The following is a 15,693-nucleotide window of genomic DNA, read 5'->3' as shown; positions in this document are numbered from 1 at the left end:
GAGCGAACAATAAGCCATAGTGATATGGAATTGGTGGATGACTTTGAGTAGTTTGGGTTGGATGGTGGGGCCACAAATCTCATTAAATGTATACTCTACAATCTAGTTTATGATTATTCTTTACTTTACATAGTTTCTAAGTATTTTCCCAACCTGCGCAGTAGAGTAAATGTATGTCGTCTTTTCCCAGAGTAGCTAGGGAGATAGGGCTTTGAGACTTTCAACTTTGAGAAGAGAGATGAACAGAGCTTAACAACATGATGGGAAGCCAAGGTTTTAGGAGATGGCTGATAAGAGCTGTTTTGGCAGCAGGTGATGCTTCACGAACCTGAGGGTCAGTTACACAGAACACCTACTTTGTAGCAATCCACCATTCTGGGCTTCATTTCCGCTCCATTTTGTTGGAGTACAAGATCATGGTGTAACTGGTTCTTTGGAAGAATGAAGGAGAGGGAGTGGTTTCTGTCACCCTGGGGAAAAGCAGTGTAGAGTCAGGAAAAGAAGAGCCACAGGAGGTGGTGTGGTGCCCAAAGTGATGGGCAAGTGAGACAAAGGCAGGGATTTGGAACAGGAACTGAGAGACAAAAATAAAGCTTAAAAACACCCGATCCCTACTCAAAGACACCTCAAAACCATATAGGAAGGTACTCAGCCTCCTGTAGCTAGTTGCTATTTAATTTACCAGTTAAAGGAAAGAAAACTGGAGGATTTGGGTTCATTTGGGTTACAACTGAGAGTGCGATGGGCTCTTTGCAGAAAGAGCTGATTGCTGGTTTGGGACAGGAATAGCACAAGAGGAACCTGGAGCATCTTGCAGTCCAGGCAGTAAGGAGGAGCCCAGAAAATAAGAGGCTTGGGTGTATCAAAGGGAAACAAGAGTAAAACTGAAAGTGCTCCCAATGGCCAAAGATGCAACAATTTGAACGATAAAGTAAATAACATGGGACTACATTGTACCCCAAAGCATAAAGCACATGTATGTAAGTCCATGCTGATAAGTAAGAATCTGAGTAAGTAAATAAACAAATCTTTCTTATAGAAAAATTCTAAATAATATATTTAGCCTTCTCCTAGGAAGTGGAATGTAGTCCCTTCCACCTGAGTGTGGCCTGAACTTAGTTTCTAAAATATACAGCATGCAGGGGGGGGGGGAAAGCAGCATTACCTTGAAGCACCTGGCAGACATATCTGGTTTAGGTGATTAAGGTTAAGATCCCCAGAGACAAGTCATGTTGGTAATATGTGTCCCCTGATCAGACATGAGATGAACAGCACTTCTCACTCTCTCTCAACACCTAAACCTCTGTGTAACCATGACCAACAAAATCAGACAACGGTAAACTGAAAGACCTTCTCCCTGAACAGTAGCCCTGAAAGATATTAAGGTAGTGAAAATCCAGGAAAGACCAAGATGCTATCACAGATCAGAGGAATCTAAGGAGACAGGACAATATATTCAGGGTTGGATCCTGGATTAGACCTTGTAAGAGGAAAATAACATTAGTTGAAAAATAATAATCTGCATGAATTCTTGAAGTTTAGAGAATAATAATGTATCAGTGCTGGTTTCTTAGTTTTGACTAGTGCATTAAGATAAAGTAAGATGTTAACGCTAGAGGAAGCTGGGTGAGAGGTATGCAGGACTTGTTTATAATATCTCAGAAAATATTTTGAAAATCTAAAATCATTTTCTTAATTAAAGATACATTACATGGTGCTCACCAGTCCCTCCAACCTCAAGAGAGTTCAGCAGCTCCCCAGGTTTTTGTGGGAGGTACAGGTTTGGCTCTCTTATATGATAATGGCTCCTTTAAAAGGAGCTTTTTTTTTTCCCCTGTGCCCAGGCATGCAGGGCTGATGTGGGCTCAGGTCCCACTGAGGGATAGGCCTGCTGTGGCATCAGGACCCTCCTCCCTTCTGTGCTTTCTGCAGGGAGGAGGAGTGTGAATTTTTGCACTCACCAGCCCTCTGGCCAAGAGTTCTGGCAGCTCCCCTGCTTTGGCAGGGCGCTACAGCTAAAACTTTTATATTCTAGTTGCTCTTTTAAAACCATGTCTATTTTTTATGTCCCAGGGCTAATAAATCTGCTCCTGGTCCTTGAGGCCTATCCTCCCCTACTCCCCACTGCGGTTTGAAGCATTGAGAGTGGAGGCTTCCTTGTTTACCATATGCTCCAATAATTCCACTACTGGTTATTCACCCAAATAAACGAAAATATTATTCAGCCATCAAAAAGAACGATTTCTCAACATTTGCAGCAACATGGACGGGACTGGAGGAGATAATGCTAAGCGAAATAAGTCAAGCAGAGAAAGACAATTATCATATGGTTTCACTCATTTATGGAACATAAGAAATAGCAGGAAGATCGGTAGGAGAAGAAAGGGAAGAAGGAAGGGGGGGTAAACAGAAGGGGGAATGAACCATGAGACACTGTGGACTCTGGGAAACAAACTGAGGGATTCAGAGGGGAGGGGGGTGGGGGAATGGAATAGGCCAGTGATGGGTATTAAGGAGGGCACGTATTGCATGGTGCACTGGGTGTTCTATGCAAATAATGAATCATGGAACACTACATCAAAAACTAAGGATGTACTGTATGGTGACTAACATAACATAATAAAAAATTTAAAAAAAAGAAATCAAACATAAAAGATCACATAACATATGATTCTATTTACATGACCTATCCATAATAGGTGAATCCACAGAGGTTGAAGGCAGACGATTGGTTCCCAGGGGCAGAGGGCCTTAATGGTGCAGGATCTTTGTGAGTGAAAAAATCTTTTGGAATGAAATAGATGGCGACGGTTGCATAACATTGTGAATGTGCCAAATACTAGAGAGTTGCACACTTAATTTTTTTATTTGTTATTGAATTAAATTGAACTCAATTTGAATTGATTTTGTTATGTTAATCTCACATAAATTAAAACAGGAGAGGCAGAGGGAAATTAGACAGGCAAAAGGAAGAGAAAATAACTTGACTTTGTAAAGGCAGAGACTGAACTGATGGGACTAAAACCAGGAATGCGGAAGCCACCTGAAGATGAAATCTACAAGGGACGGAGTCACGCATGCCACTCTGGAGACTGACACTTTTGTTTCATCCCAGTGAAACTGATTTCCAACAACTGGCTTCCAGAACTGTGGGAAAACAAATGTGTGTTGTCTGAAGGCCCCAGAGCGTGCTCATTGGTTACAGCAGCCATAGGAAACGGATATAAAATCTTTACGATCTTTGTTGTGCTCAACTGTGAGTTCTCAATTTCATGTGTGACTGCAGCATAACCTGGCGTGCTCTGTTGTCTGTGTTCTGTTTTTACAAACAGATGTTGAGTTTCTCTGTTTGCTTCCTCTTACCATGCAGCTGTTCATTCCTTAAAATCTTTTACTGAGCCTCAGCTCTGATCTAGGCCCCAGTCTTTGTTAGTGACCAGACCAGAAATTGTACCAGCATGCATAGAACTTTTCTTTTTAAAGATTTTATTTATTTATTTGAGAGAGAGCAAAAGTAAGAGAGATCACAGAGGGAAGGGGAGAAGCAGACTCACCGCTGAGCGGACAGCCCAATGCGGGGCTCGATCCCAGGACCCCAAGATCATGACCTGAACCGAAGGCAGACGTTTCACTGACTGAGCCACCCAGGCAGCCAGGACTTTTATTTTAATGGGGAAAACAAACAAAAGGAATAAACACACAAAAATGAATATACAATATTTCGATCAGCATCATGATGGAAAAGATGATAGAGATAAATATTTGTGAGTTATTCCAGTAACTTTGTTCCTACACAGGATCACATTTCATTAGATACTCTTGAGTTCTACGGACTAGACATTAGGCTGGATTCTGAGAACACACACCTAAGGAAGGTAACATCTTTGGTCTCAAAGGCTTGCAATTCAGTACTACAATTAAACCTACAAAAACAAGACAATATAATCCGTACGTGTTTTAATAGTTCTATGGAGAAGGCTGGCAAATTAGCTGAACGAAAGAAGGGTAAGAAAAGGAACAGAAGGGAAAGGATGCAAATATACTCTGAGCAGCTACTCTGTTTCGGGTACTGTGCTAAGGTCTGGCTCATTCAGAACCGATTTAATGTAAGTCTGTGAGGGAGGCATTAGTTTCCCCATTAGAAACTCAGCACACTCAATAACTTGCCCTGTATCACAAAGTTTGGCTTGGAATGGAGTTCACGTTGAATTTGTCCTCTCCAAAACCTGTGTTAATTTTATTGGGGCTGGCCACTTTGGTTATGATATGGAGGCTGGGTGAGGATTCACAGAGAAAGCATTGTAGAATAATTGTGTTGGAGAAATTTGAGTTTTTCCAGGATATATCCTCCCCACTCCCACAACAACATCCAGATGGTGTAATGAGAAGCTCTCTCTATCTGTTAGGATAAATCATACCAGCTGTCCTACAAGCAAACTCCAGAATGGCAGCGGCATGACCAGTGAGGTTTTTCTTGGTTGCATATGGTTCCATTAGCTGTTCTGAGGGAGCTTATACAGAGATTCAATGGCGCTAGGTTTTTTTCTATTTTGAGGTTTTGTCATCTCTTGTGGTCTGGATTGTCTCCATCCAGCTGGTGACAAAAAGAATGAACAGGACATCACATGGGGAGATTCATGGGCAGACTTGGAAGTAGCATATATGACCTGTACTCACATTCATTCACAAGAACACAAACACATGGTCACAATTAACTACATGAAGGGTGGAGACATAGAGCCTATGTATGTCTCCAGGAGTAAACATAGTTTGGAAAACAACTAACCAGGTTTTTCCATTGTAATGCTTATGATCATCAAATATCCATCTTACACTTCCTCCCATACAGAAAATTTATTATCCACCTCCACCAAGGAGACAACCTAAATTCCAACTAATTAATATAGAAGCATAATGTCCAGTCTATGATCAAGGTTAAATGGTCTTCTCCACCCAGTCCATGCGTGGCTCCTTGTTGCCTAGCAATTATACACTAAAAAGAAAACATAATTCATTCCACATCCAGACCCAATAAATAATGCTGGGCCTGAATAAAGGTAATTGGGGAAAAAAGAGCCTCCATTCAGAACAGTCAGCAAAGGAAGACACACAAGCTTTCAGTTTAGAAATCTATGGAATTGACAATACCAAGGCACCTCAACCTGGTGATGAGATATATTTCTTTAGGAGACCCTGATTTTTCTTTCTGGGGAAAACTCCATTATCCACTGTTTTCCTTACTACCTGGTCCAATCTCTTTAATGTTTTTTTTTTTTCCTTACCCATTATTTTTTCTCACCATTACTGAAGTACATCAAGGAAAAACTATGTTGAACACAATAGTAACAAAGAAGGTTTAGTCATAAACTGCTTTGATTTTAAAAATTATCATATTTTTTCTGGGTTTTAGATGCTTGGACCTATTACAAATTAAAGAAATAAGTAACATTTGGGTGAATTATATGTGTTAATACCCTATATGGCCGTGAACATTGAGTTATGGCATGGAATAGATCTGAGTGGGATGAAATAACTTTTGTGGGTTCTAGATCACTAGAAGACTACACCTAGAGAATATTTTGCCTTCTCAACAACCTTTTTGATGGCATTCCTGACCTCTTTGTTCCTCAGGCTGTAGACCATAGGGTTCAGCATGGGGATGACCATAGTATAGAACACAGATGCAATTTTGTCTGTGTCCATGGAATGACTAGAACTTGGCTGTAAGTACATGACAATGACTGTCCCATAAAATATGGAAACTGCAACAAGGTGAAAAGCACAGGTAGATAAAGCCTTCTGGTATCCCTCACCTGACTGTATCTTCAAAACGGTGATAAATATGAACACGTAGGAAATCAAGATTATAAGAAGTGCAAAAAAGATATTAAAGCTTGAAATAAGCACAAGAATCAGCTCATTAATGTCTTTATCCAAGCAAGCCAGGGTCATGACTGCTGGAATATCACAGAAAAAGTGATGGACTACATTGGACATACAGAAAGAGAGACTGAATGTGTTTCCAATGTCAAAAGCAGCAGTTAGAAAACCAAAGACATAAGAGCCTATGGCCAGACGAGCACACACACCTGTCGTCATGGTCGTGGTGTAATGAAGGGGTTTGCACACTGCTGCGTAGCGGTCATAGGCCATTGAAGCTAAGAGGTAACTTTCCACAGTGGCAAAGAATACAAAAAAGAACATCTGGGCAGCACATGCATTGTAGGAGATGACCTTGTCTCCTATAAGTAATCCGGCCATGACCTTGGGAGTGACTGTTGAGGAGTAACCAAAGTCCACCAGAGACAGGTTACTGAGGAAGAAGTACATGGGGGTGTGCAGACGGGAGTCCAGCAGGATCAGCACGATCATCCCCAGGTTCCCGAGCAGCGTGATCAGGAAGATGAGGGTGAACATTAGAAAGAGAGGACCCTGCAGTTCCAGGGCAGTGGCTAGTCCCAGCAGGATGAATTCTTTCACCTCTGTGTTATTCTTCATGGATGGGATTTGCATATCACAAGATGCTCTGCTGCAAAGAAAAGGAACACACTGATGAATGGAAACCGGTTGCCCAGAAATGGAAATGTACAAGCATTATTTTATTAGAGCACCAGTTTGCTCTTTAATGTACTCCATTTCTGAAGCATGCGATGGCGACACAATTTAGTGACAACTTATCTCTACAGGAATAAGCTTTTGGATGGGAAGTGTCCTTACAGATCATCTTCCCAACTTCTAGATTTTGCATATGAGTAACTGAGTCGCAGGAAAGGCTAACGAGTTGTCCAATTTCACATGCCTGGAATGAATCCATCTCCTATATCATATCTTTTAAGTCTAATAGATTACACTTCTGCAGTGCTCTCGGGCCAGGTGCTCTATATGCATATATTCATTTAATTCTCTCATCAGTCCTATCAGATTGATTAGCTATTCCTCCCCTATAGTTACCTAGTAATTTGGCAACTGAGAGATCAAGTAATTTATTTAAGTTTGGTTACATATTAATGGACAAAGTCGAGCTTTAGACCAGATCGAAAGTGCTCCCAACCTAAGTGTTGTGAATGAATTTGAATTGACGTTAATTTCACTCAGTTTACACTTACTTGTCTCTATTGTACTTAATGCATGGCTTAGCATAGTTGCATAATTCACAAATAAATGCATGATAGATGCAGTGGGCTAAATGCAGCGTTAGAGGCTTGTGCAGTCAGCAAAGCCAATTCTGAACAGAAGGTACAGCGCTGGATTTAAGGCTTGGACTCTGAGAAGCACGTGTGTGCAATCACATATCACCCCTACCGTTTACAACTGGGAGACTTTGGTCCTAACTTCTCTAAGTCTCTATCCACCAGCAAAATGAAGGTGCTGTTGGAACCTACCTCAAAGGATTATTGTAAGAATTTAAAGACACAGTGTATAAAAAGAGTTAGCACGATGAGGGTGCCAAGCACAATCCAGAGGAGTACGAGCTATAATATCATCAGCATAGAGCAGTGGTCTCTACGTTGTTGTAGGAAAGTCAGGTGGCAGATGTAGGGGGCTGGGTTTTAAGTCTGTTGGCCTTGACCTTTGATTTGCCTTTTCCTACATGCTGTCTATACAGATATTTTGTTTTCCCCCTATTTCTCACTCTGTGCTCATGGCTGAGTCAATCATTTTGTGTGAGAAGCCAGGGATCTTCAGGTTTTCCTTTTCTTAATTTCTTTCTTGAGATCCACGGTTTACCTTTCCTCTCTATCCTACACTCATTCTTACTGTCATTCCTCACAACACTGAGCTGGATCACGGACACTGAAGGCTGAAAATTCATGGCATGGGGGCTGATACTACTCTGCAGATCCGTTCATGAGAAAGCACAAATCTTTGCATTTTTAATTGAAGCTTTGTGAAAGACACGCCTTCTTCGGTAACCGCTGTTCTCTACCATCTTCCTCCTGGCTCCTGAACACACTCTCTTACACGTCTTCCCCTTAACGTGTTTGTGTTTGTCAACACCTCATCCACATAATGTGTTGTTATGATATCACACCTGTGTCAGTTGCTGTGTTCTCTGATGACTAATAGCTCTCCCGAGCTTAAAATTCCTGCTTATGTGTAGTTGGTCTCATAGATCAAGAGAAAAATAATATGGATAATAGATGATACTGGAGATGATGATAACGATCATGGTCCTGATGATAGATAAATAGATACAGCAGGAGAGGAAGGTTTATAAATCGGGTATGTGCACACACTCACACACCTGTACATATAACTAATTTACTGCTAAGAACATGAGGACTCATAGGACCGATGAGATTTCTTAAAATTCTTCACCTAGTACTAGATATTTAAGATACAGACGCATGTCTAACTGATCTTAATGCTTGTGGCTTAAATCATTGAAGTGTCAGATTTTCTAGATGAACAGGTAATAACGGGGTAGGTTGTAGGGAAATAATAGTGAAAAATATGTAAGGATCTTGGTAGCTCCCTGATGCACTTTCTGGAAAGGAAAGAAGTGTCGTTTCACCCTGTTTGGTTAGCTATCCCTTCAGTGACAAAACACACAGTAAACAGGAGGAATTCAGCACCAACCCAATCAGAGTACCATCTATCACAGGCTTTTCTTAACCTCTTAAGAAAAGCAGCAGGGAATTTCAGAACTACTCCTCTGCGCTTCACTGATTACAATGTTTTGCCCTGACTCCTGTACTTATGCCAATATTCAGAAGTAGTGTTCACACAACCAGATAGGAGCTCAAACCTCACAGAAGATGTAGACACCCCACTGCTCCTGCATCAGTTACATTTCACTGCAAGTGGAGATTGAATCTAGAAGCTTACCTGGCTCTTGAAAAGAAAGGAGAGACAGTGCTGAATTGTGAGTCTGCAATCAGAAATTCAGCCCTAGAAGAATGTTATAAATAACGTAGGAGAAATTCTGTCTCATGTTCTGGTCAAGACGTTCCGAGTTCCCTGAAGCGTGAAGACATGGAGGAGGGATCATTAACACGGGGCTTCCTAGGAAACCTGCGGTTTAAGTAGTGCACCTACCATGGATTTTTCGACGTACTCAGAAAATGATTTACCTTCTGCTGATCTCAGTCTCCTTATTTATGAGAAAGAGATAATAAAATTATCTGTCCCACAGACTTTCCAGAATTGTATCTGCGACTAGCAAACGAGGGCAAATGCACAAAGACCTTAGTAAGGGCTTAACTTTTCAGCATGAATCAGTTTAATTTTTATTTCAGGGCGTCCTCCCTGCCTGTCATTGCGGACTCACTGCAAATACCCAGTTGGGGCAGAAGCTGGTGTCTATAGCAAGTTTAGCTCCCAGTTCAATAAATGTTGACCAAATGGGCTCTGTCAGAGTCTGGTCCTTTTAAATAACCTCCTGGAATCATGATGGAATTTCAGTGTGTAATGAACAAGAACAAGGAGAAAATTGTACGGGCATGGAACTCTTGGGGGAAAAGACCCCTGTGAGGGCAAACACCTCTCCTCATCACAATTATATAAGGCAGAAGCAATTAAAGTGTATGCAGGGGGATAATTTGGTATGTTGTGTAGCACATATGATATTTGCAGTCTTGCTCTCATCTCTCTCCCCTCCCCCATTTAAAAAATTAAGGTGACTTTTGGGGCAACTGGGTGGGTCAGTCTGTTAAGCGCCTGACTTCAGCTCGGTCATGATCTCAGGGTCCTGGGATCCATCAGCCTTGGGCTCCTTGCTCAGCTTGGGGTCTGCTTCTCCCTCTCCCTCCGCCACTCCCCCCTTGTGTTCACTGTCTCTCTCTCTTTTTCTCTCTCTCAAATAAATAAATAAATAAAATCTTTTAAAAAATTAGGGTGACTTTTACATACATCGAGTGGTTTTGTTTAGTTTACATTCACTGTTATCTTTGCTATTCGAAATGCATCTTTTTTATTCAAGTATAGTTGACACACCATGTTAATTAGTTTCAGGTGTGCAACATACTGATTCAACAATTGTATATGTTATGCTATGTTCAACACGAGTGTAGCTACCATCTGTCACCACACAACACTATTACACTATCACCGACTATGTTCCCTATATTGTACCTTTTAGCTCTATTTCATTCATTTATTTATTTAATTTTTTAATTATGTTCAGTCTATTTCTGAAAATTACTTTTGTTTTATACCCTCTAGATCCATCCATGTGGTCGCAAGTGGCAAGATTTTATTTTTTTATGGTTGAGTAATATTTCGTTTCTGTACAGATATATACAACTTCTTCTTTATCCATTCATCCATCAGTGGACACTGGGGCTGCTTTCATAATTTGGCTATTGTAAATAATGCTGCAATAAGCACAGGAGTGCATACATCCTTTTGCATTATTGTTTTTGTAATTTCTGGTAAATACCCAGTAGTGGAATTACTGGATCATATAGTAATTTTGTTTTTAATTTCTTGAGGAGCCTTCATGCCATTTTCCACAGTGATTGCACCAATTTACATTTCCATCAACAGTGCACGAAGGTTCCTTTTTCTCCACATCCCTGCTAACACTTGTGGTTTCTTGCCTTTTTGATTTTAACCATTCTGACAGATGTGAGGCGCTACCTCATTGTGGTTTTGATGTGCATTTCCCTGGTGATGAGTGATGTTGAGCGTCTTTTCATGTGTCTGTATCCCTTCTTTGGAGAAGTAAGTCTTGAAGTTGAGTAGTGTTGGTCTTGCAACTTTGTTCCTCTCTTTACACATTGTGCTAGCTATTCTGGGTGTTTACCTCTCCACATAAACTTTAGAATCAGTTTGTCCAGATCCACAAAATTGTCTTTCTCTGCTTGACTTATTTCACTTACTATAATCTCCTCCAGTCCCGTCCATGTTGCTGCAAATGTTGGGTAATCATTCTTTCTGATAGCTCAGTAATATTCCATTGTATATATGGACCACATCTTCTTTTTTTTTTTTTTTTAAAGATTTTATTTATTTATGTGACAGAGAGACAGCCAGCGAGAGAGGGAACACAACCAGGGGGAGGGGAGAGGAAGAATCAGCCTCCTAGTGGAGGAGCCTGATGTGGGGCTCGATCCCAGAACGCCGGGATCACGCCCTGAGCCGGAGGCAGACGCTTAACGACTGCGCTACCCAGGCGCCCCCTGGACCACATCTTCTTAATCCAGTCATCTGTTGAAGGGCAACTCCGCTCCTTCCACAATTTAGCTATTGTGGACAATGCTGCTATGAACATTGGGGTGCATATGGCCCTTCTCTTCACTACGTTTGTATCTTTGCAGTAAATACCCAGTAGTGCAATTGCTGGATAATAGGGTAGCTTTATTTTTAACTTTTTGAGGGACCTCCACACTGTTTTCCAGAGTGGCTGTACCAACTTGCATTCCCACCAACAGTGTAAGAGGGATCCCCTTTCTCCACATCCTCTCCAACATTTTTTGTTTCTTGTCTGGTCAATTTTTGCCATTCTAACTGGCGTAAAGTGGTATCTCAATGTGGTTTTGATTAGAATTTCCCTGATGACTAATGATTTTGAACATTTTTTCATGTATCTGTTAGCCATCTGTATGTCTTCACTGGAAAAGTGTTTGTTCATAGCTTCTGCCCATTTTTTAATTTGATTATTTGTTTAACGTGTATTGAGTTTGAGAAGTTCTTTGTAGATCTTGGATACTAGTCTTTTATCTCAAGTTTCACTTGCAAATATCTTCTCCCATTCTGTGGGCTGCTTCTTAGTCTTTTTTTTACTGTTTCCTTGGCTGTGCAGGGGCTTTTTATCTTGATAAAGTCCCACAAGTTCATTTTTTCTTTTGTTTCTCTTGCCTTTGGAGCTGTGTCATGAAAAAAGTTGCTGTGGCTTATGTCAAAGAGGTTACAGCCTATGTTCTCCTCTATGATTTTGATGGATTCCTGTCTCCCATCGAGGTCTTTCATCCATTTGGAGTTTATATTTGTGTATGGTGTGAGAGAGTGGTCAAGTTTCATTCTTTTGCATATAGCTGTCCAATATTTCATATGTATGAAGTAATTTCCAAATATCAGAAGCTAACCCTTAAATCATCCATATTTAGTGTCCTTTTTATGATTTACTAACTAGCATTTATTTGATGTGTTACTTGCCATTTAATGAGACATCACTGCTAAGTGAAAATTATGAGATTATTTCAGATGATTCACTTGATTAGGGGATCCAAGAAATTATTGTGTCCAAATATTGGAGTGCAAGTGCTTGGTGAAAATGTAGATAAAAATATTTCAACAAAGCAGAAAATCAACTGTGCTTCTTGAAATACACTGTGCATCTATCTAGAAAGTTTATGTTGTGGATGATATTCTAAAACCATTAGTGCTTAAAGATTCATCATATTGATACATTTTGACTCAAAGCTTAATTATTTTATTCATTCATTTATTGAGAATCTACTATGAAACAGGCACCAATTTAGGTACTAAAGATTGTGTTGTAAACAAAACAAATAAAGCCATTGTATTCACAGAGTTTAAATTCTAGTTGGGGGACATGGATCATAAACAAAAAAACAAATAAATAGACAAGAGATGAGAGTTTATAAGGATACGAAGAATAACACAGAGTGAAAGAACGGTATTCATGGTGAGTAAAGGGGGACTATTTTATAAAGGTGGTCAGGAAAACATTCTGTAATAGAGTAACATTTGAGCAATGACCTTAAAGGAGTAAAGGAACATTCTACACAGAGAAAAGCAAGTACAAATGCCCTGATCAGGAACATGCTTGAAGTTGTCAGATTGTGAAGAAATATTTAGAAAATCATGTGAATGAAGTAGGGTAAAAGAATGAAGAGGTAAAAAAAATAATTTAAATCAACAAAAGAAACATGAAATATCAGCATTAATCATTCCAAACATTTCCAGAAGCAAGATGTACATTACTGGTTTTCAGTGAATTTTTAAGTAGTATGAGAATTGCTAATAATATCTGAAGAAATTGAAAAATACTTTTACCCTTTTTCTGTTTTCTCATATCCTGGCTGTTTTTTACCTTATGAAATTGTAATATGAGCATGTTAGTTCTATGTAATGACTCAGTTAAGAGAGAAATATTAATTCACTTAAGATGCTATATGTATGTCTCTCCCAGGAAAATGAGCCTCCAAAATTAGATCCTTTCATTTAATAGTATATTATTTTCATTCTGAAGTTAGGACTCTTACAACAGAATTCAACTAAAGGGGTGAAAAATATTGGACATAAATTTCTATCTAATACATAACTAAACATTTAAATTATTATTATTAAAAACCAGCAACATTCCATTTATTTCTGAGAAATTTCCTACTCCAGTGTGTGTGTATCCTCATGGGCACACACAGGCACTTCTGTTCATGGCCTCATGTGTGCCCCCATTTTATGTGTCTCTGCGTTGATGTGGTAGAAAAGAATGCATGTAGAAGAAGTGAATAAACCCATATCCTGAGTAAAATTTGGACAATTAAGCCCAAGACATCTTAGCCATTCTTGTTCAGGTTTATATTTCTACACATAATGTTTGCTTTTTTTCAGGACAAGAGACTTCTGGATAAGTTAGCATACCACTTCGGGAGCTTAATTTCACTATGACCTTATTGTAACTAGATTAGTGCACACTGTACAATGTTAAAATCAGAATCCTAGAGACAATTTTGACTCTAAAACAGTCTTCATGAATGCATTCTTGACCTCCTTGTTCCTCAGGCTGTAGACCACAGGGTTCAGCATGGGGATGACCATAGCATAGAACACGGATGCCATTTTGTCTGTGTCCATGGAATGGTTGGAGCTGGGCTGTAAATACATGAAGATGAGTGTCCCATAGAAGATGGACACTGCAGTGAGGTGGGAGGCACAGGTGGACAAAGCCTTCTGATATCCCTCAGCTGAGTGCATCTGCAGGATGGTGATAAATATGAATATGTAGGAAATCAAGATAATCAGGAGAGCAAAACAGATGTTGAAACTCACTACATAAATAAGAACCAGCTCACTGACATGTCTATCAGAGCAGGAAAGAACCATGACTGCTGGAATATCACAGAAAAAGTGATGGATTACGTTGTTCATACAGAAAGAGAGACTAAATGTGTCTCCAATATGGATGGAGGCATTCAGGAAACCACAGATGTAGGAGCCCACGGCCAGACAAGCACACACACTTGTCGTCATGGTGCTGGTGTAATGGAGGGGTTTGCACACTGCTACATAGCGGTCATAGGCCATCGAGGCCAAGAGATAATTTTCTACAGTGGCGAAGGCCACAAAAAAGAACATCTGAGCAGCACATGCATTGTAGGAGATGACCTTGTCTCCTATAAGTAATCCAGCCATGACCTTGGGAGTGACAGCTGTGGAGTAACCGAAGTCCACCAGAGACAGGTTACTGAGGAAGAAGTACATGGGCGTGTGGAGACGGGAGTCCAGCAGGATCAGCACGGTGATCCCCAAATTCCCAACCAGAGTAATGAGGTAGATGAGGGTGAACATCGTGAAGAGGGGAAGCTGCAGTTCCGGGTCAGTGGTTAGTCCCAGCAGGATGAACTGTGCCACTTCCGTCCTGTTATCCATCAACATGAGAACCACAAATGCTCTGTGGCTACAAGAAGGGAGAAATGGGTGATAAACAAAAAAATTTATATTAACAAGTGTACCTACAGTATGTGTTATTTCATTAGAGCAATAACTTGTATTTCAAGATTCTCCAGATAACACATTAGTTTGACATCAAAAGTTAGTGTAAAAGTGATATATGTATATTATGGACTGTTGACTCTGAAATGTGGAGCATCTCCTCAATTCTAAAATTTCATAAATTTGTAAACTGAGATGTAGAAAATTAACTAACTTGATCAGGATGGCTTGTCCAGAATGAATACATCTGGCAGGTCACTTTTCCCAAGCCTAGTAAAAGCAGGTACTTGCCAGGGACTGCTGTAGACACTGGGGGTATACAGACAGTCCCCAACCTACGATGACTTGACTTCATGATTTTTCAACTTTACAATGCTGCAAAAGTGACACACATGCAGTAGAAACCATACCTCAAATTTTGAATTTGGATCCTTTTCCAGGCTAGCGATAGCGGATACAATCCTCTCTCCCGGTGCCGGGCAGGGCAGTGAGCCACAGCTCCAGGTCAGCCAGGTGATCACGAGGGTCAACGACTGATACATTTACAACCATCCCGTACCAGCTCAGCCATCCTGTGTTTCACTTTCAGTAGTGTGTTCAACAAATTCCTGAGATATTCCGTACTTTATTATCAAGTTGGCTGTGTGTGAGATGATTGTTGCCCAACCGTACAGAAATGTTAAGTGCTGGAAGCATGCGTAAGGTAGGAGAGGCTCAGCTATGTTGTTTAGTAGGTCAGATGTGATACATGAATTTTCCTCTTATGATATTTTCAATGTACAGTGGGTTTGTTGGGACATAACCCCATTGTAAGTACAAGAACATCTGTATATTCATCACATCCTCTCAAGAACATTATGAGTTTGATTTGTTATTATGTTAATTTAAATTATGATGCACAGAGGGGTGCCTGGCTGGCTCAGTCGGTAGAGCCTGCAGCCCTTGCTCTTGGGATTGCGAGTTCTAGCCCCATGCTGGGTGTAGAGATTACTTAAAACCTTTAACAAAAAAAGCTGGGAGAAAAATAAACCATGATGAAAAATTTTTTATATTTCAAATGAGTATTAATTG

General features: G+C 40.3%; 2 protein-coding genes across 2 annotated transcripts; both read right to left on the bottom strand.

Moving 5' to 3' along the window:
- Nucleotides 1-5,553: 5,553 nt before the first annotated feature.
- LOC123785330 (olfactory receptor 5B17-like) lies at nucleotides 5,554-6,501 on the bottom strand. Its single transcript, XM_045787063.2, has one exon. It carries the CDS (start codon nucleotides 6,496-6,498, stop codon nucleotides 5,554-5,556), a length of 945 nt encoding a protein of 314 aa, XP_045643019.2. The 5' UTR covers nucleotides 6,499-6,501.
- A 7,119-nt stretch (nucleotides 6,502-13,620) lies between these two features.
- Nucleotides 13,621-14,562, bottom strand: LOC123785331 (olfactory receptor 5B3-like). The gene has a single exon (XM_045787064.2). The coding sequence runs from the start codon at nucleotides 14,557-14,559 to the stop codon at nucleotides 13,621-13,623; it is 939 nt and encodes a 312-aa protein (XP_045643020.2). The 5' UTR covers nucleotides 14,560-14,562.
- Nucleotides 14,563-15,693: the final 1,131 nt, after the last annotated feature.

This window comes from Ursus americanus, chromosome 24 (assembly GCF_024610735.1).
Source record: "Ursus americanus isolate L20-20 chromosome 24, mUrsAme1.1.p, whole genome shotgun sequence".
Taxonomy (NCBI): Eukaryota; Metazoa; Chordata; class Mammalia; order Carnivora; family Ursidae; genus Ursus; species Ursus americanus.
Note: the sequence above shows the minus strand (reverse complement) of the source record. Positions and strands in the feature narration are given on the sequence as shown.